Genomic DNA, 24,968 nt, shown 5'->3' on the forward strand with positions numbered 1-24,968 from the left:
CAGGCGTAGAAAGGCCGAGTCTTCAATATCCCGTTTCAAGAAGGTGGTACTTGGTTAAACAGGAAGTGGTTTGGCTCCACTTGGAATCTTGACATACAATACAGAAATTGTTATTGACTTCACTTTGAACTCTGAATGCTTTTCTGTTTAAATTATTTTTTTGATTTAAGATGTAGTGGCTTTTGTGGTTTTCACCACAGCTATGTTGTCGGTCATTATTGACATTTAATGGCGCATCGCATGACCGATACGAGGCCAGACATGACGGATTTCAAACCCCCTTACGTCACGAACGCCTACCGGTTGGTCCAATTTTTAAAACCAAATTTGGACAGCCTCCAAAGTCTGAAATTAATCGGAAGCGTATCGATTTGCCATGTTTTCTCTTCTTGGACAGCCAGATCGTCTTATACATCGACATAATGGAGCTAGAACTTCGTTCTGGGCGAGTAGTTCGAATAAGCTTCTGAACATATTCATACAATGTACATATTGACTGATTCGCATATAGTCTGCTGTGCAGCGGGCGTTCGGGATTGACCTAAATTTGCAAACACGAAGAGCGTTACCCAGCATTCCTTTACACTCACGATTGGTCCATAAGCGCCTTGTACTGTCTCTCTTCATCTTCCAGTCTTTTCTGTTCATCCTTCTTGGCGGCTTCGGTATTATCTGCCATAGCCTGCTTCATTTCTTCAGCATCCTGTGCACCTAGCACGTCTTTGACAACATCTATAATTCCCCATTGTTCATTTTCATCGGGAAATCTCAACTCCAATTCTTCGATAATGATATTCAAATTCTCCATTGATGTTGGTCGATGATTGATAATCATAAGGATTTCGGCTTTGGTCAAGTCATAGGGACGAAGCTGTTCAAGGAGATTTCGAATTGTATCCTCATTATATGGGCATGGCTTTTGCGCGAGAGGTGAAGGTGCTTCCTCGAGGTATTGCATTAACTAAAAAGAAATCAGTTTTAGATTTACGAGTCATAACGAAGCAAGGTGCTACCTCTTTGATAACATTGTCAAGATTTCCTGGTCTCCTTCCTCCTGTGCGGTGTTTCTTTTGAATATCCTTCAAATGAGTATAAACCTCAAAATTGCTGAGGGTTGCGGATTGTGCTTCTAGAATCTTCATGGCTGTTTAATATCCCTGGCGTACTAGTGTGTTGTAACTGGCAGCTAGACGTCACCTAGTACTCCCAAGACGTTGTATTATGTGGCTCTTCGTAAACGGACGTTGATTGTTGGATCACAATCTTCAGCCTTGAGGAGAAATAATTTACAGAGTTGACTATCTCATGCAAAACATTTTAAGCGAGTTCAGCCTCGTGCTGCGGGGTCTCACTGGGGTTTAATTGCTTAACTCTAATAGGCTAAGCACGTCACCAGATCTGACCGAATGAATCTTTTTTTTCTTTCCCTCTTGTGTGATTCAAAACTTTTGCTTGTGAGAGGTTTTTTGTGTATTTTTTTATATTCAATTCATATCAATTCGATTTCTCAACAGGAACTCCTGAAATCAATTGGAAATCATAAACCTCCGTCTTGGGAAAAAGGGAAGATATATTGTAGCATTTGCTATATCTATAAAAGGTTCATCACCCACCATTTATTGCCTTAAATTCCTGTTCGATCCAATTCTTTCTTCTTTATTTCAAAGCCCTTAGACCGCCCCAGATTTGACGCGGCTACGAAACCCCTCACAAAAAAGTTAATCCCGCATTTCAATTCAAACCTTTCAACCAAAATCTCAATCATCATTACCATCATCACCATATCGCAACTACCTCGCACTTCTTGCCATATATCAGAAGATATGGTTCGTAATCTGGTTGTTCTTGGAGGAAACTCCCATCCTCAAATAACAGAGATAATCTGTAATACGCTCGGTGTTCCACCCTGCAACAGAATTCTGAAGAAATTTTCCGTTGGTGAGAGTCGTCTCGAGATCCAAGACTCAGTTCGAGGCAAAGATGTTTATATCATTCAATCGGGCGGAGGAAAGGCCAATGATCATTTCATAGATCTTTGCATTATGATTTCCGCATGCAAAACTGGATCTGCGAAGCGTGTCACTGTCGTCCTTCCTTTGTTTCCTTATTCACGACAACCCGATCTTCCATACAATAAGATTGGCGCACCACTTGCCAAGGGACCCGCCGACGTTAAGGGTAACTTTACCTTCGAAAGTCGACCAGCAACACCGGGTCCTTCCTCCCCTCAAACACCAGGCCTCAGCAATGGCACTAATGGTATGGAAAAATTACAGAAAAAGCTTGGAAAAGCGTCTCTTGAGCAGATTAATACCCAAACTTCAAATGGAATAACACCCAGACGACAAGATACTTCAGATTCCATCGCTTCTCTTACCAACGGACGCTTGGCTGACGGAGCATCAACTCCCGTGTCAACTCCACATTTCACCACTCACGATTACGAGAACCCTGGATTCGTCAATGGTCAAAGCAAAACTCTTTTCCAAGGCAAGCCAGGATACAAACAGTGGGTAGCGCAAGCTGGCACACTCGTCGCAGACCTTTTGACTTGCTCTGGTGCCGATCAGGTAATCACTATGGATCTCCACGACCCCCAGTACCAAGGATTCTTTGACATTCCAGTGGATAATCTGTATGGCAAGCCTCTCTTGAAGAGATACATCCAGCAAAATATTCCAAACTTTCAGGATGCTATCGTCGTAAGTCCTGATGCTGGTGGAGCAAAGAGAGCAACTGCGATTGCCGATGGACTCAACATGGAGTTTGCATTGATTCACAAGGTAAAACTTCCCCCAATTCTACTCCCTGCGCACACTCATATCAATTAGGAACGTCGACCTACCCGAATTACCGATCGCCAAAATGCTACAATGATGCTTGTAGGCAATGTTCGTGATAAAGTTGCTATACTCATCGATGATTTGGCCGATACCTCGAACACCATTACAAGAGCTGCCAAGTTGCTTAAGAAAGAGGGTGCCACTTACGTTTACGCTTTGATAACCCATGGAGTTTTCAGTGGTGATGCTATTGAGCGTATCAATGCATCTGCACTAGACAAAATTATCGTGACCAATAGTGTTCCACAAGATGAACATCAACGTCTCTGCTCGAAGTTAGAGGTCTTGGAAGTTGGCCCGGTCTTCGCCGAGGCAATTCGTCGTGTTCACCATGGAGAGAGCATTTCTGTGTTGTTTAATTATGATTAGACTGAAGATTGGCTATTTTCCGTTAGGGGCACTGCATTCAGGAGTTCGGGCATTGGAGGGGAGTACATTGGTAGAGTACTCGCTTGGCGCATTGCAAACCATGGCTCATATACAATTGCTATACCCGTAAACCGCACTGCGGACTATTCAAAGTTTTCCATTCTTGTTCATATGGCATGGAAGAAAATTAGATATATACAAACACTCGATCTTTGGTAGATTTCCATTGAACGTCTTGACGAACCAAGTGCTGGGTTAGGCGTCTAGAGTTGCATATAAATTAAAAGCATAGAACTGAACATAGAAATGGATCAATGGGAACGTAATCTCAAAAGAACATTTATTGATCTGAAATGAGTGTGTGCATACTTGTGGTTTGTATGTATTTGTATCTACGTGCGATTTTATATTATCTTACCCAATCGGTACAGCACTCACTGATATCAACATGTTGTACCACCGAACCATGAAATGATGAACACTTTAATCTGGCCCGGCCATGACTAAGAAATTAAATCTTACTTGTGCTAAACGATCGTCAATTTCAGGAATGGGAATTTATACCTTATGAATACTTGGAAAGTAAGGATCAAATGCAGTGCAGTGGAGAAAATAGGAAGAGGTTCCTACATATAAACCAATTGGCGACAAGATGGAAGGAAGTACATCAGGTGGGGGTTGAGAGATTATTGGGTTGGGCAGAACACTGGCTACATCATCTGGTAAATTACGCATGTTTGACTCAGGATATCTCTATCTACTTGGCTTCCAAGGAAGCTAGCTACCCTCAATATCTTGCTATATTCTACAGTTATGTTTGGTGAGACGAAACTGAGAATGTGTGGATAGCTTACTCTGCTAGAAGCTTTCTTTCGTGACATTGAGGGTTGTAGTCGGGTGTCGGTAGACTTTGATGGGAATGCTGCATATTTCGGCGAGCTGATTCTTTAACATGACTCCTTTGATACATATTCAAAGAAACCCGAGATCCCGTTATTGAATTCGGTACTAAAGTCTTCGAAGCATTATCTTTGGTGTGGCATTATACTGCCATTCTATGTCGTTTGTGAGCCGTAGATTGTGTATCACGGACTATGAGTGGACGAATTCACCCGAGATTCCTCCTCTACCTTTGAAAGTATGTTTGGTACGGTCGCAAAGGAAATGGTTTCCTGCTTGCAAACAAAGTAGCACGGGGTTGCCATCACATAAAGTATTTAACATCATTCACAAACTACAAGATGCAAAGCATTAGACAGCAGGAACAAACGTCTCGACACCATACATACACCAAGATGGCGTCTTCAACGCCACCTAGCCTTCGGTTCATAAGCCATCCGCATATTACACATCACAGCACTCATCATACCAGAGATCGCAGCTGGCACTTAAGTGTTACCATAACCTCCAGGCAAGAAACCGCAGCCGACGATCCTCCAACCACATATTCACCTCCAAGATCAGACTCTCCCCTAATTCCAGACTCTCCAGCACCTGAACACCCAGCTTCACCTCTCTCTTTCCACCCTTTCCCTCGTTTTCCCACCGAGATCCAACATCAAATCTGGACGCTCGCAGCTAAGGATATTGCACCCCGCAATATCACTATATGCCATGAACCATGCGAATTTGAAGGTTGCGCAAGCATTATTGAGAAAGTAATCAAATACATCACCGATCTTCTGACATTCGGCCGGGAGAAGAAAACGGTTGATTATGAGTGTTTGGCTGTTCCTGCTTTGCTTCATACGAATTTTTTGGCGCGCAGTATTGCACGCAAATTGTATAGGAGACGATTTCAGGAGGTGCTTAATAGAAAGATTTATGTGGGAGTGGAGGATAATATTGTGGTTGTGCCTAGGCCTATTTGCAAGGTTGGAGTGCGCGTGCATCATAGGAAAGAAAATGATTTTTGAGGGATATTATGACGGCCTTTACTTTGAGGTTTAATCCTAGATGATATGAATCTAGATGTTATCGGCAGCAAACTAGCTGTTTACTATTTAACTAATAAGTGGGCAAACATATTCAGCTCTTCAAATGAAGTAACGACGAAAGAGATGGACAATCTTTAGATGATAGTCTTCAGAATATGACCGTTGTTATCAGACGACAGTCATTAGCTGCATCCCTGTTCTTGTTGCATATCTTAGAATGTATAACTCCTAGCCTGCTCACTATATTGGCTTCTAGACGGGCTAGCAGAAGGTAAATATCATTAGAATCATTGCTTGTATCGCTTATTAGAAAGACGGAAGCAATGCAATACATCTCAGATATGCAACAAAACAGCAAAATTTGGCCGAAATTTAAACGAGACTTGAGAGGATCATCTCTGCTTCATACGCTGGTTGATATCCGATGATACTGGACTTAATCTTCCAACTTGTGCCATATATGTCAAGCTTATGGTAGGCGGGAGTGCCTCGTTGTCTAAGCTCGGGTCAAGTACAGAAATGTTGAGAATTAGATGAACGCAACTACAAGCCGCATTTCAATTTATGGGTTATTGATTGTGTGATTCTTTGACTCAGACCAACAGTGAGAAATACACATTATTCGTAAAGAGATACTGTGATTCTACTGTTTTCAAAACAGACCGGGCTAGCAGTAGAAAGAGAACATTAAAAATACATAATAAATGTACTAGAGCCAAGAAAGCTTCTCGGTGTTCACTTGAGACACAATGTTAAGATAGCCAGCATCCGCCTCCCCTTGACGAGATATACGGATGTGTTCATCGCTCTGGTAGATTAGGTAGCTTCTGAAGTAGCCTTTGTACTGGGGTGTTTAACGAATGAGCAAAATGGAAAAAGGAAGCCAACAAACTGTAGATAATCGGTAGGACAAATCCAAACGAGATAACAAGTATTTGCACGGGGATCAATACTTTCGAACAGTGCACTCTACTTCAAAACGCACTCGCAATTACTTCTGAACACCATCAAAACTTCTCCGTGGTACCTGTAAGATCAGCACTTCTATTTACACATCTCGGTCCACCAGTGGGGCCACCATGAAACGCAAGGCTGAGATGCACAGACCAAATTTACACACGGCGGTTATCTAGCCTTGCCTCATGAAACAAACCACTCCTCCTCCTCACATCAGATTCGTCTCATATTCGCTCCTCAAAAAAATGATGCCACTTATATGAATGAACTTCTCCTTCCCTCACATTTCCTTCATCCCATCCATCAAATTCCCCCAAAAAATCATCCCAACTCCCTTCTCCAGAAATTTTTAGCCAAACTCCCTCAAAATGAATCGACCACGCCAAGGCGAAGAGCTCCCATGGGCTAAACCCCTCAGCATAGATCTCTTGCACAAAGTACTCCAAGTAACTTTCCTGCACCCCTTCGTCGCCTGGATGATCCCCCTTTGTATGCGCGCCCAAGCAATGCCCTGGCATCATCAAGCCATTCAGTATGCCATCGGCTATGCTTCTCTCCTCACCATGTTATATTTCCTTTCTATCCTCAATCGACAAATCGCATACTCCAAAGCTCGAGAAGTAGATTTGTCAGAAGAAGTTATAGTGATTACAGGCGGTGCGAGTGGATTGGGATTGTTGGTTGCGGAGGTATATGGAATGCGCGGCGCGACGGTTGCGGTGTTAGATGTGAGAGATTTGGAGAGCGGAGAGGCGAGGGGAGTGAGTTATTATAAATGCGATGTTGGGAATCGAGAGGAGGTTGCTAGAGTGGCTGTGGAGATTGAACGAGATGTGAGTTTGTCCCGCCTACTTGAAGAATCACATGAAACTGATACATGGGAAATAGCTCGGCACCCCTACAATCCTCATCAACAATGCGGCGATTGTAAACGGTAAATCGCTTATGGATCTATCTCTCGATGAAATAGAACAGAATTTCAAAGTAAACCTCCTAGGAAGTTTCTACACCCTCAAAGCCTTCCTCCCAGGCCTCATCCGCACCGGTCACGGTACCATCGTAACTATGTCCAGCGTCCTAGGCCACCTAGGAGCCGCCCAACTTAGCGACTACAGTGCCTCCAAAGCCGGCCTTACTGCGCTGCACCACTCTCTAACTGCAGAACTCAAAGCCTATCCTAATATTAAAACGGTATTAGTCGAGCCAGGCCAACTAAGCACGCCGTTATTTTCCGGGACGGTAACGCCGAATAGTTTTTTCGCGCCGGTACTGGAACCGGTTGATGTGGCGAGGGAAATTATCGCGACGATCGATAAGGGGAGTAGTGCGGTGTTGGCTATGCCGTTGTATGCGAGGTGGGTGGGATGGATGGGGGTCCTGCCTGTGGGAGTGCAGGCGATTGCTAGGAGGGTTAGTGGGATTGATGGGGCGATGAAGACATTTGAGGGGAGGAGAGAGGGCAGTAAGGAGAAGGAAAGTTTGATTTAGGTGGGGAATTTTGATGCTGGCATCAGATCTGTATGAATCGGGTAGGAAAGATAGAGGTATAATATGAATGGATGAGGTGGGATGGGATGAGACGATTTATAATGACATCTAAGAATCTTCATTACTCTGTGGTATCACTGAGGTTCATGGAATGATGATCACATATAATCTGATGAATTTAATATCAAATTAAATACACACATACTATTATTTCAACCTCCTAACTTATGTTGTTGAGATCACTAAGAAATATCCTACACTCAAGATGATCATCAATGGTACAAACGAACTCCTTATCTAATTTCAATCCATATCTTTAATATCATATCATAAGTTATGATATGATATCGACATATTGAAAAAAGCACTTCAGCAAAAGAACAAGCACAAATTCAAGTATAAACCAACCGTCATCGCTCTCCAAAACATCCATCTACACTCGATAAGCCAACACCTTCAAACCATTAAATAATTCAACACACAACCACAATACCAGCTCCAATACCTATCCCCTTCCAACTATCAGATAATACTCATTCCCCAATCCCACCGTGGACCCAACCCAAATCTCAAATCCAAACCCACTACAACAATCAATAACAACAACAATCCAATACCATATATCTATCCTCCATCATTCCAAAAATACATAACCTCCATCCAGATATCTACATACGCATGCACCCAGCCCAAACCCACACAGTTAGTTAATCCTTCCTCCTTTTCAAATTTCCACCAAGTTCTACCCCTGCGTAACCGAGGTGCTCACAATCTCCTACGCACCTAGGGTATCATCCCATCAGTGAGATTTCTATTCTTCGATATCGCACCCTGCGAGAGGTGTACAGGAGGTACAGATGTGTCATGATTTGTCGAATGGGATTTATTGTTTATGATTGATTTTTGTGTCTGGATCTGGATCTGGATCTGATATGTAATCTTTCTTTACTCAGTCTACGATTCTGAAAGATGGGATGCTCTTTTTGTTTTTGTTTGAATGGGTGAGAGAGATGAGATGAGGTTACGTACAGATAGATAGATAGATAGATAGATAGATAGATAGATAGATAGATAGATAGATAGATAGATAAAGAGATATATTTGAGATTTTCTCATTCGAGCTTGTTATCCCAGTAGAGTGTTTTGAATATTGAGTATTGTATGAATCTTAGTTTAGATTCGATATCTACATTGATCATTAGTCGAGCATGAAATACATATTGTTGGACTAAGAAATTACAGGAATGAATTATATTGCAGCGCATAATCAGGAAGAAGACTTGAGATGGAAGGAAGAAAAAACGGGATTCTTTTCGGCTTTGGGTGGGGTGTTGCTTGATCGCTATTTATTTTGTTTCGTATGTAACACATAGCTAAAGTGGGTAAATGTGTTGCACGATTTAACGAACGTCTGGCGGAGAGGGCGAAAGAACGTGTAAGGGAGAAGGGGGGGGGGAATGACTACTTCTGTTCCTGAATTATAGGATGTTGTTGTTTGTACGTTAGAGACTTGTACATGAACTTGAGATCGAAGAGGTGTATCGGCTTGGAGAATTTGAGAGTATAGCTTTCTGGTAATCAAGTACTAGACTTGATATACTATGCTATGCTATACCGACAAGTGATTATTGTTTCCCCCTGAAGCGATTTCGGGTGGATGAAAAGAATTAGGCGAGTCGAAAAAGATATAATTAGCCTAGCAGCATCTCAACCAGTCTCGAAAATACGCTTAGTGTATACAATCATGTGATTTTATCTCTTCCGTAGTATGCGGAAATGATTCTAATTCCTGATACTGATCAACGGCTTAACTTTTAGCAACCGCACAGGGAGGTAATGCACTGGAATTTTGACATGGAAATGGCTAGAACGAAAATGAACATGGATTGAAAATAGCCGAGGGGAGAATCGCTGGGTGGGACCATTGCTATTATGATAATCCGGTCCTATCTGCCCTCAAATCCTCCATCGGTACATCAGATTCAGGAGTCACTAGACCATTCCACGTATCAAAGACATACGAAGGCAGCCCATCAATTATACCACAAGGATATTCCAGATACGATGACCTAGCTATTTAATAAGTGCCAGATCTGACACTTGCCACAATACTAATATACCATCCGAAAACTTCGAACTGCCGGCGTCCAATTTAAAAGAGTACAATCTTGCAAGTTACATTCTCAAAAAATTGGAAAACTTTGCAAACATTAGGTTTCCGATTGGACATGAAGACCTAAACATCATCCCCAAACCAGCATCACCCTTTATACAATTCATAAAAGCATCGCTAAATGTGTTAACAGTGCGAGCCGAGCTTTCGGTCTGTACCTAATTGACAAAGCCCAACTGTCAAACAATTGGGCAGTCATAGATCCTAAACGGGGGAAACACGTGGAAAGAATATTAAAGAACAAAGTAAACAATAGGGTTTCTATCAGTGGTGCAATGGTTTGTCCTATGATATATCATATATTATTAGTAGCAGGGATCAGGAACGTTGGAAGGGAGTGTGTTCTTCCATTTCATGCGAGGATTACCTTGAATGATTTTTCTCGAGATCCCTTCTAAAATCTGACAAGAGGCACGTCCCGCTTGCCATTCCGAGTACGAACCGTTTGTTGCTGGTAGAAACCTCTTTTTGATTGGACGTTTGCAAGTCTTGCATGTGAGAAAAAGCGCAGCGTGGTGCGTCGGCGAGGTTGACTTGAAGATTAGAAAACCTGTAGAAATTACATGAAAGAAGAACCAAAACTGGTGGACGTAACATTATAATCCATGTGTAAAACGTAGACATATTACGGAGAAATCTTGTGTTCCTCCTTCGAAAATAACACATACCGGGTTCTTCATAACAAACCGGTAGGTACCGGTACTGTAGATATCAACCACCGCTATTATATTAATATGCCAATAAGCCCAGCCTGTCACGGCGGGAAAGAGAAGGGAACATCCCGTCAAGTAGGGCCAGTCAGTAATTTGAAATCGCTTCCGATTCGTAAATGCCGAAAAGTGTTTAGTTTGATTTTCGGGATCGGAAGTTGGAAGAGGGATAATGCCGGAGGGAAATGAAAGGCCACGAGGCATAGAGAAGGCTGAATCATTACGACGTAAGGCGGACTTAAGGTATCATTTTTTAGCTGTGATGACGGTAGCATTTAACCGGGCACCTCGGCGATCTAGTGGGTCCGTAGACATGTTAGCCTGTGAAAATCGGATACAGAGCTTCCTCCAGGTCCCAAGATCTGTCAGCGCCGAAACCCGAAACACATATCTGGTATTCGATCCAACAGACAATTTTCTACAGTGTACGAAAATTACAAATTCATCACAACTGAGTTTTCCTTTCGTTAAGAGTTATCTGGTAGCTTTGAATGCCACATCCACAAGTAAGTGTTCCGCACGGACGAATAATCCTTTCTCTCTAGAGGCTGGGATCTCCAGCGAGTGCATCCATGTTAAACCAAGACTCGTCTACGAAGGTTGGAAGGGTCAACCTCCGTAGCGACTACAACTAGAAAATAGACTTTTCCCCAAAGTTAATGGATGATCCGTGTACAAATTAGATTTAAACAGAAGTGGCTGGGTATTTTTGCGAAGAGGGTGTAATTCTTAAAATGGGAATAATTGCTGTCCGAAGCGTGTTATGTCCGCAGTAGAATCTAGTTTGATAATAAGTGCGTATTACTTACACTGATCTCGTGATGATGCCACTCAAATCTTCCATTGAAGCGGCCCAAGAGGATGCATTCTGATTGTTTAGATCTCCCGCGCACGAATACATGGCGCATTGATGTATGCAGCCTCCTCTTTGCTCCAATAACGTTGGCTAATCCTATGACCATAACTTGGTGTACACTGCCTCTTTCCAGCTAGATTCTAGATAGTCATGGTCATCAATCCCTCCTAAGACCCCTCTCGTCTTTATCCCGCATTTCTATTTGCCGTATTGTATGTGAACCTGTGTTTCTTGTCCTTGGGAAGGGTCACTCCCATGGGCCACGATCTCTGTAGCTGGGGCTAGCCCATGAGCTACTTCTCCTGCATGTTAATCTCCAGGTCATCGACATCCATGGGTATAGTATCGTGTAGTGGTGGGATCCAATCGTATGACATGAGCATGGCGGGTTTGAACTGTCAATTCAACAATCTTGCTCTCTAGTGATCGGGAAATTCCCAGAGCAATTTGCTTTTTGGGCACGAAGTAAGTTTTGGGCTCTCAAAAAGAAGTCACTAAACTTCTCTCCTGAACAAGGTTGAGATCCGATGCGCCGATCTCTATGGAGAGAAGAAATGTAGACCCATATCTGAGATGGTACGGAGAAACGCGCTGCGGGAAACATTGCTCGACCTCTTCTTCGGCTCCAGCCTGAAAAGAAGAATAAGCAGCAAGTCTTAAATTTGAAGGCGATTACTGGAACTATTGTCTGTATAGCATGAGAATCTCATTGATGTGGCAAAACAGAGTGTGAATGTTTTGGACTAATGTTCATATGGTTGGAAAAGCAGCAAATATGCATGAATCCATATCATCATGGAGAGAAAGTCTTTCTTTCTTGGCTGTTAGATAATCCTCCTGCATAAGAAGTATAAGAAGTACAAAGAGCAAACACTTCATCAGTGACAATGTCTAGGACTCGATATGAACCGGCTTTACGAATTTGGATGATCCGTACTGTCAATCATAACCGTTTTTTCACAACGTATCTCTTTTCCACAATCGTTGGTACCGATATATAACCTTGTTATCTTGCCGGGTATGTCTATTTAAGCTCAATCCCAATACAGGTACTTGGGGCTTGAGCCGATGGATAAATTCAATTCATCTCGAGTCGTTGATCGTATTTTATCTCAGCAGTCGAGAATTGCAGACACGTAGTAGTTCCAACATGAAATTCCCAAGGCCTTTTCGGATGCTCATTTAGAAAATCAAAGGGTATGATTTATTCATTCGAAGTTCCTTCTTACTGGGACATTGTATAATCTGAGTGGTCAGTTACATCTATGACTCCACTATTCCAAAGTTCGTTTCCATTGTGCTGGGCTGGCTATATGTGGAAATTTTTGTTCAGAATGTACTCGAGTCGTTGGCTGCCCAGGTGCCGCTTGGATCTTTGAAAATTTCCCTTTTAGATAACTGGGTACCGTGATAGAGAGTCAATGTCAGAGTGCGTAATTTTATTTCACTTCCAGAAGTTATCTTTTGGCCCAGATCTTTGCCCAAGTTGGAGATAATGGCGAAGCAGCTCTCTATTAAATTTGGGTGTGGAACCGGTAGATGTTAGATAGGTACCTACACGATGGTTCGACAAGCACAAAATAGAAAATAACCCTCCACACCAATTATATCAATGCGGCAAACAGTACTTGGTATCAAGATTGCTTTTGATGCTTGAAGTCATGTTTGAAATTATTTTAAGATGGAGACTTTTGTATGATCGTCTCGAAGTTGGGGGTGACTTGTTATTGTTTGATCAGAGCGCGAAAAAACAATAATGAAAAGAGCTTCATCTAGATGAAGCAGGTAGTGAAGTGAAGCAGGTAGTGAGCAGGTAGTGGGCAGGTAGTGGGCAGGTAGTGGGCAGGTAGCTGATTCAATGAATGACCAACGCTGCAGGTCTACGGCGTCAAGTGGCAGATATAGTAATAATAGCTGTATCACAGGTCATCATCCAAGGACCGAGATATGAAGGCGGCAGATGTGAATTGATGACTAAGTGCCTACTCTGTATATGGATGGTACCAAGTTCCAACGGCAGTGTGATTTCCATCGGTGAACATCACCCCACCAGATCCTAAGCAGTAAATGGGAGTTGGAATTGCATCCTCCACTTTTGTCTCTAGTTAATTTTCTCTTTATTAACCCGTCCAAACGAGGGAGATGGGTTATTCCATTCCAAGATTCACATTTATTATGATTCCTGTATTCCTGTATCCCTGTATTCTGGTGCGAAGGATGATTTCATTTCGTGTCTTTTGCTATTCCGATACCACGGTCGGATGGATTTGCTTCTTGTCGTTTGGGACAGACCGGGACAATTGATGATGGAGGTGGTTGGTTCATGTAAGACAGCAGATACTCCGTACCGTAAGTAGTAGTAGGTTCCAGTCTTCAGTCTTCAGTCTTCAGCCCTCAGCCCTCAGCCCCAACGGATTTCCACCGAAGACGTACATTGTACATCATCGGTCGCATACGTATATACGTGTATACTCACGATGTATACAAATTGAATAGCCGCTACAGTATTGTATCTGGTGTATCGGTTGTGTGTACCTAATTGCTGACTACACACACATCTAGCACCTATGTGGTTAATATTAGCCAGGCACCACATGATATTTCCCTAGGGACCTAGTATTTTCCTAGGCAAAGTTAAATCTACAGTGACGTTTTTGGTCTTGCATTTGGATTGGGATTGTTTCCTTCACTTCTCTGGAAACAGCTTTTGCAACAACCAAACCTCTCTCAAACATCACTCCCACCATGCTTCACGCCTCATCATAATTACCCAGTATTCACTACCCTTTCAAGCTTCCCCTTGCCCACTCCCGAGTCCAGTCCAGTCCGTCAATTGATAACACGACGCTCGTACCAACTCTTCTTGATGAACGCAACTCGACTCAACCCAGATGCTCCTGAATCAATCAGCCAGTCTTGTCATTTGTTTATCGTTTGCAAAATCCCAATTTCAAGGATGTGGTGGTGAGGGAGACAATGTCATTCGTCGACAGATCTAGACTTGACATCTGGCGCATTAGCCCCGGGGATCCAAATCGGGGATAGACTGACTGATAATGATTAAAGCTGGGACTTTTCTCTCATTTGCCTACCTGGCTCCTACCTGGCTCCTACCTAGCAGCTCTTAGGAACCACCGAACCTAGCGTGCTAGGAACCTTTGCCCCTTGTAATAAATCAATCATACATACGGAGCACACAGCCAGGTACTCGACTAACCAGCCAAAGTGGCTTACGCTACTCCTCTTTGGGTAAATTTCTCTTAATTGCCATTTCGAGATGAGAATTCTGAGTTTTAAGTGGCTGGCGGAATAATTTGGTCATGCCCGCCTTGTCCTGTCCCAATCAATGTGTAGGTACATTTACAATTTTACATCTTGCTACTTCTTTCGCATATGCTCCTGCACACTCACATACTCACGCACATACTCACATACTCACATACTCACGCATTCACGCACTCACTCACTCAACTCACTCACTCATTACAGTATTCTCGATTTCCAATTTCCAATTTCCAATTCGCACTTTCCACCTTACCATTCCTTTCCTTTCCTTTCCTCCCTTCCCTTCTTTCCCTTCCTTTGAAATCCTTGCTTTGGCCAGAAGCAATATTATCCGCCAATACCTCCCTCCCTCCCAATTTAAACCTGAGAGTGAATTGATCGAACCCTCCACCCATCACATTATTGCCAATTGGACGGCCTTTTGGTGATCGAGAGCCCGTCGCAAGCCTCCTTCAACCTTCTCATTTTCATTATCCCAACCTCTCAAACCTAATATAATTGACTCACAATGTTCACTTGATTCATCCTCCATGTGTCGAAAATCCGGAAAAAGACGAAGAAGCTGAGAGCCATGAAGGAGGCGAAAATCCGGGCAAACAATAAATTAATAATGGAGGTCGAGGCGCAGACCCAAGCCTCCCGTCCACCTGTAGCTCGTTCACCTGAAAGTTTGCGTCAACGTCAACGAGATCGATTGTCCCCTAGAGGTCGTTTTGCAACACCTAATAATATATCTACAACCATTACAGAGGTCGAACGACACAAAATAATTAGCGTTCCTTCATTGTCAGCCCCCAAACCGAGAATCACTGGAAAGAGAAGCCCGAACCAACAGGAGAAGCTGATGCAGGAAAGTTCGCGCAATGATAATAATGTCTACCGTCGGGTCAAGAGAGAGATAGAAGATGAGAAAGGTAGCATTACTCCAGACGGGGGTTCTGCTGGTCGCGAAGGTAGACAATTTACGGTTGCTAAGGTGGGAAATGGAGGAAAGATATACTTACGGTAAGACAGGGTGATGCTGGTTGATGGTATAGTGCTCGTTACCACCACAACGAATTCAATATTTGATAGTAAACATTACTGACAAACCAACAGCCCGTCAATACGTCCGGCAAACCAACGATATCCTCAGCCATCGTTCGTCTTTCCAACAACACCACCAGATACTGCTGGTCCTGATGCTGTCGCGTTTCGTAAAGAGGGGGGTGATTTGAGCCACCGTGAAAGTCTTTGGTCACCATCGAAGTCAGCAGCATCGAGCCTGAACCAGCGAATTCAAGGCACAGGGCCAATCAAACCCGGACGCGGAAGAGCACATTCGTACTCGACGGTAGACGATCAACACGCACCAGTTACTGACAAGGACGCTGGCGCTTTCAAGGTTATCATCGAGAGACCTGGGACTGCTACTGCCACTCAAAAGCTCGACTTCTTCCAAGGTATTCCTGCTCTTGACGTCAATATTCCTTCATACAAACTGGGGAAACCACGATTCAGCATGCGCGGCACGCCTTTTCTTCGAGGATCTTCCTATACGACCAATAACGATGATTTGCGCTCCAGTATTTTATCGAGTAGAGAAACATCACAGATGGATCCAGCCTCACAGCGTCATTCGCGAATTTTTCCACGGCGTCACTCTGATTCATCTCCACAGTCTCGTGTTGTCACTGGCCCACCAAGCCCTGAGGACCAATCACGCCCAATTCCATCGCCAAGAATTGTTAAGCCATCGAGGGCTATCGAACCCGAAATGTTTCATGCTCTCACCTTCAAGCCGGCTTGCGATCATCCATCTATCGTGCGTTATGGTGAAAATGGAGGCATTAGAGCGGCGACACCAGCTCGTCTTGTTGCGGAAATCACGTCTCCGACCTTCGTGGATTATGATCTTCTATCCGACTTCTTTCTAACTTTTAGATCGTTTTTGGAGACAACAGACCTTTTACTTATGCTAATCGCAAGACTGCAGTGGGCAGTTTCAAGGAACGATGAAATTGGTACGGTAGTCAGAGTTCGAACATTTGTCGCGATTCGCCATTGGGTGCTCAACTACTTCCTGGACGACTATGTCATCGACTACGAATTGAGAGAGTTATTTTGTGAACGTCTTAACGCATTCGCAAAAACACTCTTGGAGGGCACGATGCACTCTAAGGTGCCTCTGAAGATAGTAGAGGAATTGAAGAAGTGTTGGCGGAGAGTATGCGCGTTATACTGGGATGGGCCTGAATTCGACCCAGATCTTGGAGTTGAGGTTCCGATAGCTGCTGGAGGAGTAGCTGGTTCTCGAGATCCTACTCTCGATCGGGCCTTTTGGGAAACCCACCCAGAAGGTCCTCCACGCCTTGATGGGATTATTGAGCCCGACTTCATTGAACACGATACTTCCATGGTTGAAGGGCGAAACTTTTTTGCGGATGTTTCTCGCGCAGGCCATATTGACTCTTTCGCCTATAATCCCACTCCTCCAAATGTTAGGGAAGAAGACGATGATCTTGAACCGCCTCTGTCTCCTACGAGCATAGTCAGTGAAGATTTTGTATCGTGCTCATTTCCTAGTCGAACAAGAGGTGGTGGAACAATAAATCCCCTCGGGGCACATCCAGTCCCTGCCAGCTCTATATACGATCCTGCCCCCCCTATAGCAACCACACCCAAAGCCCTTACTGGTAAACGGGTCCGCCCTTCGCATTCACACAAGCGCAGTGCAAGCTTTTCCGATTCATTGCGAGATCGCCGAGCACAACCGGAACCCGAGCCACCTGTACAGAAGGTTATCTATAAGAGTACGGAGCTACTCCTTGCTTTACCTTATGCTGGAAGTTTGGTGAGAGGTAATCTCTTTCCACCTGGACAAGCTTTTGTCGACATTGTCGCCCCAAGCACTCCAGCAGAATTTGGTCGAGAAACCACTTTGTTTCCCAGAGCACCGCCCAATCACAAGGGCCCTTCGGCGATGTCAGGGCCGGGGATGAAGAGACTCTTAGGTAGTGTACGTCGTGCATTGAGCACCAGAGGAGGACATAGCCCTATTAGCTCTCCAACCCAAGGTAGCTTTCCTAATATGCCTCCTCTCGGGATTCGAGGGGCAACTGTAAATCGACTTCCTGGTACCGCTGTGGTCCCACAAGCCCAAAGGCACGATTCGATTCGCACACCAATGAGAATTGACCTCCTTGGTGCTGAAGTTGCTGAAGACTTCAAAAAGGCAGTTCGAGAGGAAGAGGAGGCCGATGAAGCTCGTAAATCACGCATAGTTGAGCAGCCATCGCCACCAACAAGCCGTCAACACGAATTTGGCATTCACTACTCGACTATGTGTCCAGATGTTACCTTGGAAAATTCAAGTCCCATAACCTACAGGTCACCCAAGAGCGAAGTTACAAATGGAAGCAAGAGCATCTTGATTGTTGACGATACCATGACATTGCCTTTGCCTATGATGACCGGCGCATTGGCCGTGAGCCCATCGGTCGGCTCGTTCGCTGATACATTTTTGCATCCATCACATGGTCCTACGCCACCAACGACACCGCCAGGCGTTCTCTTCGCTGGAACTCCAAGACGATCATCCCATCTTCTAGGACATACCGTGAATCGTAGTTTATCATTAGAGGGCCTTCCTTCGCTGATCGGTGACTCACGGCCATCAAGAGACTATGAGCACCCTCTCGGACCCCGACCAATACCTACACATTCAATGAGACTTCACAGTCAAACTTACCGAGTCAGAAAATCTGCATCACTGCGTCGTTATGCGTCTTTTCAGAGTGGTTTTACTCAACACCACAGGAGCGAGCGTAGCTTTGATGCTACCACATTCACAGAAGAAGCATCGATTGCAGAAAGCTTCTCTCGAAATGCACCTATTCCACGGCCACTGCGAGTACTCAGGAGAAGGCCAGGTGGAGATCTGAGGGCCGTTGGTAATGTTGGAGATCTTAATACTGCTCATGTTCGACCAATGTCAACAGGCTCCATCACGACATATTCCGATTCTGTCCGAAGTTCATATCTTCTTGGGAGTGGGGATGACGGCCAATACGTCGACGTAGTCAACAGTGATTATGATGGAACCCAAGGCCATGTAGAGACATTCTCATTAGGGGCACTAGCTGAGATCACGCCCAAAGCTCGTGTATCCTTCTTCGACACCCATTCATCTCAACCTGTGATGCGTCCGTCTTTCGAAAAAGAAGCTCAGATGCTTGCCCAAATTCCAGATGATGTTGATGACGATGGCGGCGTTGAATCAGCTCTTCTAAAACTCGAAGGGAAATTTGAACATAGGCGTTCCCACACCTCAGGCGGTGAACTATCTGGGAGGTTTGAGAATGAGGGAAACACCAACAGTTTTGGCGGCAGTCCATATGATGACAGTAACGTTACTTTAAATGATGAGGAAGAAGAGAAGCGCAGACATAGACAGCGAAACGTCGTGGACTCGACCATTTTCAACCTAGCCCCATCTACATATCAGGAAGCTTCAACCAAGGCGGAACGTAGAACTTTTGCATACCAGCCAAGAGGAGTGTCAAGAACTTCATCAGTACCAGAGTCAAGTGGTCTCACCGATTCCTTCTTTGAAGGTTCTTTCCTTGATGGTGCTTTTAGCGAGAATGAAAGCTATGAAAGACCTACACGGAATTGGTCAGAACGATCGATCCTTGAAGGCCCTAATGAAGGGGGTCAAGGATCGATGGATAACAGTCCGCACTCTTCTCGTCCTGGTTCTTTTGATTTCATAACCGAAACGGAAAGCTTGCGAAGAATGCGCCCTGGTGCAAAAGAAAATGTTGGTGAAGGTGGCAACCATTCATTCCTCAACATTGACAGTGACCTTTCATCCGAAATGTCTGTTATCTCAAAGTCCGAATACACTGAAGAGGTATCAAATATGCCTGCTCCAAATTCCCTTGCTTTGAGACGGGGAGCAGGAGTCAAGGAGATGCCCCACTCATCTCGATCACTACATCAACCCCCTTCGCCTCCAATGACCTTGGTACAGGCATTGAACATGTCTCCAAACACTGCGAATATCCCTCAGGTCCATGATTACCAGCTACAACAAGGGCATCGTTTACCACCAACGCCAGACATCACCCCTACTAGTGCCCTTGGATTAGGCGGGTTTGGTAGAGACGCCTTGCGACCCAGTGGTACAAGTGAAGCTTCTCGCAAAACGTCTGTTCACCTGCCATTCATTCTTGCATTTGATTCGAGAGTTCTTGCTCAACAATTCACTCTCATTGAGAAAGATGCCTTGAATGAAATTGATTGGAAGGATCTCATTGAAATGCGCTGGAGAGATGCTGCCACAGATACTCGCTCATGGGTTGACTTCCTTCGCTCTTCCGAACCTCGCGGGGTGGAAGTCGTCATCGCACGGTTCAACATAATGGTTAAGTGGGCCGTGTCTGAAATCGTTCTGACAGGCGATCTGGAAGAACGAGTTCGATGCATCATCAAGTATATTCACATTGCCGTTAATTGTCGCAAATATCGAAACTTTGCTACAATGACACAACTCACTGTAGCCTTGACTTCGAAGGATATCTCCCGTCTCACCTCAACGTGGGCCCACGTTCCAGCATCCGATATACAAACACTTAACGAATTGGAAGAACTTGTAACACCCACAAGTAATTTTCATAACTTGAGAGCCGAGATGGAAGGCTCCGGTGCAGACCAAGGCTGCATTCCATTTGTCGGAATCTATACTCACGATCTCATCGTCAACTCAGAGCGTCCAAGTCAATTTGCAAGTACTCCAACAACGGAACCTTTGGTGAACTTTGAGAGATGTCGATGCGATGCCACGATCATCAAGAATCTACTTAGATTGCTTGAGGCTAGCCAGCTGTATAGGTTCCTTCCAATTGAAGGCATTACCGAAAGGTGTTTATGGATGGCAGCATTACGAGATGAAGACATTGCAAAATATGGAAGATCAATCCAGAATTGATCACTCAGATTAATCGTGCCTCTATTGCACTCTCGATAATTTCCATGGAAACAGGCTAGCCGGTTGGTTGCCATCCTTTCTCGATCGACCTAATCTACGAAACTTTCGAATTCATCAAAAGATGGATAAAACAACAACTTCTTTGTAATAACAAATTCAAATTTTGGGACCTTTTGTTTAAAATTTTGTAATGTGTGTTTCAGCACCGTATTCGAACTTCATACCTCTCATCTTGAGACAGCTTTGAAGGATTCTTTTCATGTATTTTCTTCCCTTTTTATTGGTCCCAAGTTTCTAAAAGCCCAGCATAGCCTGCGCGTCACCACGACGGCTTAACATAATATTTCCTTATTGCTATTACAGTCTGGCTTCGGACTCTTTTTCTACGACCATGACTGTCACGATTTGTATTTCATTGGTTCGCTGTATTATTCTTTTTCCTCTCGCCTATCTCCATGGAGTGCTAGGCTTTCAAGCGACTTTGTGGTGTTAGCTCGATAGATGGGTGGATGGAGACGGGGATTTTGCTCCAAATGTTTCAGGGGGGCGCTGCTACAGATTGGCAAGATTGGAATGTAAATGGAAGAGAGGGAAATACTTTATCAAAACCCGAGGGGTAGGGAGCATTATCTCTTGTATCGTAATGGCGGATCGGCTTGACCTCGGGTGGAATGGATGGGATGGATGGATGTAAAAGATAAGCGAGTCGTATACCCCTTTGTGTGTTACTTGTCTGCTTGCGAGACGGTCGGTTGAGTGGTAGTGGTAGAGAAGCCGGAATGGCTAGATGAGATATCAATGAATGAAAAAAGAGAGATTTCGATCTAGCTACGCGATGCTCATGTGAACTTATCAATCATCATCTTACCTCTGAGTGATATCCAATGTATGTATATTAGGTTATTAGACGATGCATCTTTTAAATCCAAAATTAATCATAACTGAATCGAAATCGTACTACACATGCTGAAATTCCCTCTCCCATTTAGCCTTACATAATTGAACATCCCCCATCGCTTAACCCACCATCACCATTAGAACCCGCTTTTCCTCCCCCAGCAGCCAGAACGGCGGTGCGGCTGATATCTTCCCATACTTCTGCTACTAGCTCGCCGGTCATGGATGAACATCTGATGAGATGTGCGTCAGTGGTTTGCTGGGGATGGATGATAAATATTGCGTTTCTGCTTCGCGTTGGGTTTGTAAGAGAGGAAAAGGGAGGAAGGGGAAGAACGGGATATGAAATATGGAGTATGAAGTATGAGAAAGATGAAAAAGAACATGAAGATGAATCAAACGCACTCCATATATCGATCGCATCTCAATTCCTGCGCAATGCGATGGCCTTCTTGCGGATAGATAATCCCATTGGGATCTTTTTCGGATCGGAGATCACGCTTGAGAGCGAGGAGGAGGATGGGAAGTTCGTATTGGAAGGCGGTTTGGAGTTCTTTGGCCCACTGTGTGGAGGGTTAGTTTGGCTTCTTTTGTTTGTGTGTTGGGTGATGTATTTGTGTATTTCTATCCTTTACATGATTTTTACTCGTTCGCTTGTCACGGGAAATGGGCATTAGGCATGAAGGGAATTGGATATACATACAAATCTCTGTAGATTGACCAAACTCAGCCGATTCGAAACGGCATAGCAGAGTACAACAACATTAGGTCTTAATGTTTTCCAATCGGTAGGCGAAGATGTGTCGTAGAAATTTAAGCGGTAAGGGATGTTGGAGAAGCGGATACCAAAGGTAAATGGTTGGTGGGAATCAAGGAGGAGGTGGGCTTGTTTTGAGGTGGCGGAGGGGGAAAGATTGGATGGGGGTTGGCTGGAAGGGAGGATAAGTTTGGGTTTTTGGGGTGGATGAGGGAGGGGGGAAAACTCACGATAAGAAGGTTGATTTGCCGACTTCGGAATCGCCCAGGAGTAGAACGGTTGTTTCTATAGGAGGGGGTCCTAGTTGGGTATCATCCATGGTTGATTCTATGAATGCCTAGTCTCATGTTTACTCAAACAATGAATGTGACTTGGAGTAGTCGTTGTGGAGTAGGGTTGATAGGAGTGCAGAGGGGTAAGGTTACGATAAGCGATAAGGAATTCACCCCTGTTGCATCTAAGAGCTTATTGGCTCGAAGATTCATGAGTCAATAAAAAATCGGACAAACAATATCATTGAAGAAATTCTCATGATTTGATTTCATGAATGTTCGTCCGGAAACCCTGGAGAAGAGAAGGGCTTTTGATACCACAGAAGTATTTACGAGCTTTCTTTACAAAAGATAATTGGATTCCCGACGCAGAGAGAAGTGCAAGAGAGAGAAGATCGAAGAAGATGGGGGGAACGACGGATTATAGCGATTGGTCGCATGAGAATTTGATCAAGAGGGTTACTCAATTAGAGAAGGAGCTTAAAAGCAATACGAAAAGGTACTGATTAGTCTTCTCCGGATCCTCAGAAATCATTATTGATCAAACCCCAGCGTAACCCCTCTCCCCAAACGAAATCTCCAGAAACCCCGCCGTGAACGCGATTTCGACCCCTCCAAATACAACACTCGACTCATAGCTCTCAAACTTGCATATTTGGGAAAACGATACAATGGATTCGAACATCATGCACACCCAACACCTTTGACTACCATTGAAGAAGAATTGTGGCAGGCGTTGAATAAGGCTCGTCTTATATTTCCTCAAGGGGTCAATCCTCTGGCGCCGGGAGAAGTCAATTGGGAGGGATGCGAATATTCGAAATGTGGGAGGACGGATAAGGGTGTTAGTGCTTTTGGACAGGTCATCGGGATTAGAGTTAGGAGTAACCGACCACTGCCTAAATCGAAAGCGAAATCCACACAAGAAGAATCTGTAGAGGGAGAAGCTGGTGAAGAGGAAGATATGTATAATACGTATCCGAGAGAAAACGGCATCGAAGTCACGTCCGCGCCGCTATCCCCATCTGCAGGCGTCCCAGGACCACAGGGTTCCGATAGTGGAACGTTCAATTTGTCGGATCCGGAGATTCAGGAAAGTCTTGATTTTGATCATATCACTGATGAGATACCTTATCCACAAGTTCTCAATCGTCTTCTACCACCCGATATTCGTATATTAGCGTGGTGCCCATCACCACCTGTGGATTTCTCTGCTCGTTTCTCCTGTCGCGAACGCCGTTATCGATATTTCTTTACTCAGCCTGCGTTTTCTCCTATTCCTTCTCAGTTGGAACATGGTACATCGGCTAGTAAGATGAAAGACGGATGGTTAGACATCGATGCTATGAGGGAAGCGGCGAGGTTGTATGAGGGGTTGCATGATTTTAGGAACTTTTGCAAGGTGGATCCGGGAAAACAAATCACCAATTTTGAAAGGAGGATCTTTTATGCGAATATCGAGGAGGTGGATGACTACACAAGCTCGCTGGCTTATGTTAATGGAAGTTCATTCCTTGATGAATCAGTTCGTTCCAAAAAGGATGGTGAAAGTAAGGCTCCTAAAGTCTATACTTTCGACCTTCATGGTTCGGCATTCCTTTGGCATCAAGTACGTCACATGGTTGCGATTTTGTTTCTGGTAGGGCAAGGTCTAGAGAAACCTTCTGTGGTATCGGAATTATTGGACGTGGACAAGAATCCAGGAAGACCTACTTATGAAATGGCAACCGATACTCCTCTTGTTCTCTGGGACTGTATCTTTCCCCACGAAGATGACGAGTCTCGAACCGACGCTTTGGATTGGCATTACATAGGCGACTCGCCCGGATTCTCCGAGGGTAAATTTGGACAAGCGGGTTTGATGGATGATTTATGGAAAGTCTGGAGAGAACGTAAAATCGACTCGATTCTCGCGGGTGAATTGATGGGGATTGTGAGTCGTCAAGGAGTGGATGCGAGTGAGCTAAGTGGAGGTAAAGGAGGGAAAGGAAGGAGTCAGAAGGTTTTCGATGGGAGTGACAGTCCGAGGTTTGCGGGGAAGTATACAAAGGTTATGGATAAGACGAGGATGGAGACAGTGGAGGTGGTTAATGAGAGGTATGTGGTTAGAAAGGGGTTGGTGGCTAAGGATCAAAAGAAGGGGTTTAAGAGGATGGAGAAGGAGGGAGAAGGGAAGAAGGATGGAGAATAGTGTTATAAATTAGACAGAAAGAGGAAGGAAATTACACATATCAATTTAAATATAAAAATCTCAACACAACTAAATTCGCAATTAGAAATCTATCTGAAATTTGCAATTTGTTGTAGCAGAACTTCGGAGAACTGTAAGATGGCCATCATTATTCTAGTTAGCAAGAGATAACAGCAGCAAAAAGGTACAAGTTTGCAATTATTGAAAGTAGCAAAGTTGCTTCGTGGATAGCTTACCAACAAATGTATGGTAAGTCGATGAT

General features: G+C 44.2%; 8 protein-coding genes across 8 annotated transcripts; 5 read left to right on the forward strand and 3 right to left on the reverse strand.

Annotated features, from left to right (window-relative positions):
• Positions 1–286: 286 nt before the first annotated feature.
• Bfra_008885 (uncharacterized protein) lies at positions 287–491 on the reverse strand (the record flags this gene model as incomplete). Its single annotated transcript, XM_037339241.1, is given in 2 exon segments — positions 287–466; positions 483–491. 2 exon segments carry the CDS (start codon positions 489–491, stop codon positions 287–289), a joined length of 189 nt encoding a protein of 62 aa, XP_037190807.1.
• Positions 492–586: 95 nt separating this feature from the next.
• Positions 587–1,142, reverse strand: Bfra_008886 (putative rna polymerase iii subunit c17 protein; the record flags this gene model as incomplete). Its single annotated transcript, XM_037339242.1, has 2 exons — positions 587–961; positions 1,014–1,142. 2 exons carry the CDS (start codon positions 1,140–1,142, stop codon positions 587–589), a joined length of 504 nt encoding a protein of 167 aa, XP_037190808.1.
• Positions 1,143–1,823: 681 nt separating this feature from the next.
• Bfra_008887 (putative ribose-phosphate pyrophosphokinase protein) lies at positions 1,824–3,212 on the forward strand (the record flags this gene model as incomplete). The annotated part of the gene is made up of 2 exons (XM_037339243.1): positions 1,824–2,783; positions 2,832–3,212. The coding sequence occupies 2 exons, from the start codon at positions 1,824–1,826 to the stop codon at positions 3,210–3,212; spliced, it is 1,341 nt and encodes a 446-aa protein (XP_037190809.1).
• A 1,295-nt stretch (positions 3,213–4,507) lies between these two features.
• On the forward strand, positions 4,508–5,128 carry Bfra_008888 (uncharacterized protein; the record flags this gene model as incomplete). The annotated part of the gene is made up of 1 exon (XM_037339244.1): positions 4,508–5,128. The coding sequence occupies one exon, from the start codon at positions 4,508–4,510 to the stop codon at positions 5,126–5,128; it is 621 nt and encodes a 206-aa protein (XP_037190810.1).
• Positions 5,129–6,474: 1,346 nt separating this feature from the next.
• On the forward strand, positions 6,475–7,594 carry Bfra_008889 (putative short-chain dehydrogenase reductase family protein; the record flags this gene model as incomplete). The annotated part of the gene is made up of 2 exons (XM_037339245.1): positions 6,475–6,939; positions 6,995–7,594. 2 exons carry the CDS (start codon positions 6,475–6,477, stop codon positions 7,592–7,594), a joined length of 1,065 nt encoding a protein of 354 aa, XP_037190811.1.
• A 7,634-nt stretch (positions 7,595–15,228) lies between these two features.
• Positions 15,229–20,589, forward strand: Bfra_008890 (putative guanine nucleotide exchange factor lte1 protein; the record flags this gene model as incomplete). Its single annotated transcript, XM_037339246.1, has 2 exons — positions 15,229–15,623; positions 15,717–20,589. The coding sequence occupies 2 exons, from the start codon at positions 15,229–15,231 to the stop codon at positions 20,587–20,589; spliced, it is 5,268 nt and encodes a 1,755-aa protein (XP_037190812.1).
• A 991-nt stretch (positions 20,590–21,580) lies between these two features.
• Positions 21,581–22,562, reverse strand: Bfra_008891 (putative rho-like small gtpase protein; the record flags this gene model as incomplete). Its single annotated transcript, XM_037339247.1, has 4 exons — positions 21,581–21,719; positions 21,892–22,049; positions 22,190–22,415; positions 22,474–22,562. The coding sequence occupies 4 exons, from the start codon at positions 22,560–22,562 to the stop codon at positions 21,581–21,583; spliced, it is 612 nt and encodes a 203-aa protein (XP_037190813.1).
• Positions 22,563–22,790: 228 nt separating this feature from the next.
• Positions 22,791–24,706, forward strand: Bfra_008892 (putative pseudouridylate synthase 3 protein; the record flags this gene model as incomplete). The annotated part of the gene is made up of 2 exons (XM_037339248.1): positions 22,791–23,014; positions 23,068–24,706. The coding sequence occupies 2 exons, from the start codon at positions 22,791–22,793 to the stop codon at positions 24,704–24,706; spliced, it is 1,863 nt and encodes a 620-aa protein (XP_037190814.1).
• Between the last annotated feature and the right edge of the window lie 262 nt (positions 24,707–24,968).

This window comes from Botrytis fragariae (genome assembly GCF_013461495.1).
Source record: "Botrytis fragariae strain BVB16 chromosome Unknown tig00000101, whole genome shotgun sequence".
In the NCBI taxonomy this organism is placed as follows: Eukaryota; Fungi; Ascomycota; class Leotiomycetes; order Helotiales; family Sclerotiniaceae; genus Botrytis; species Botrytis fragariae.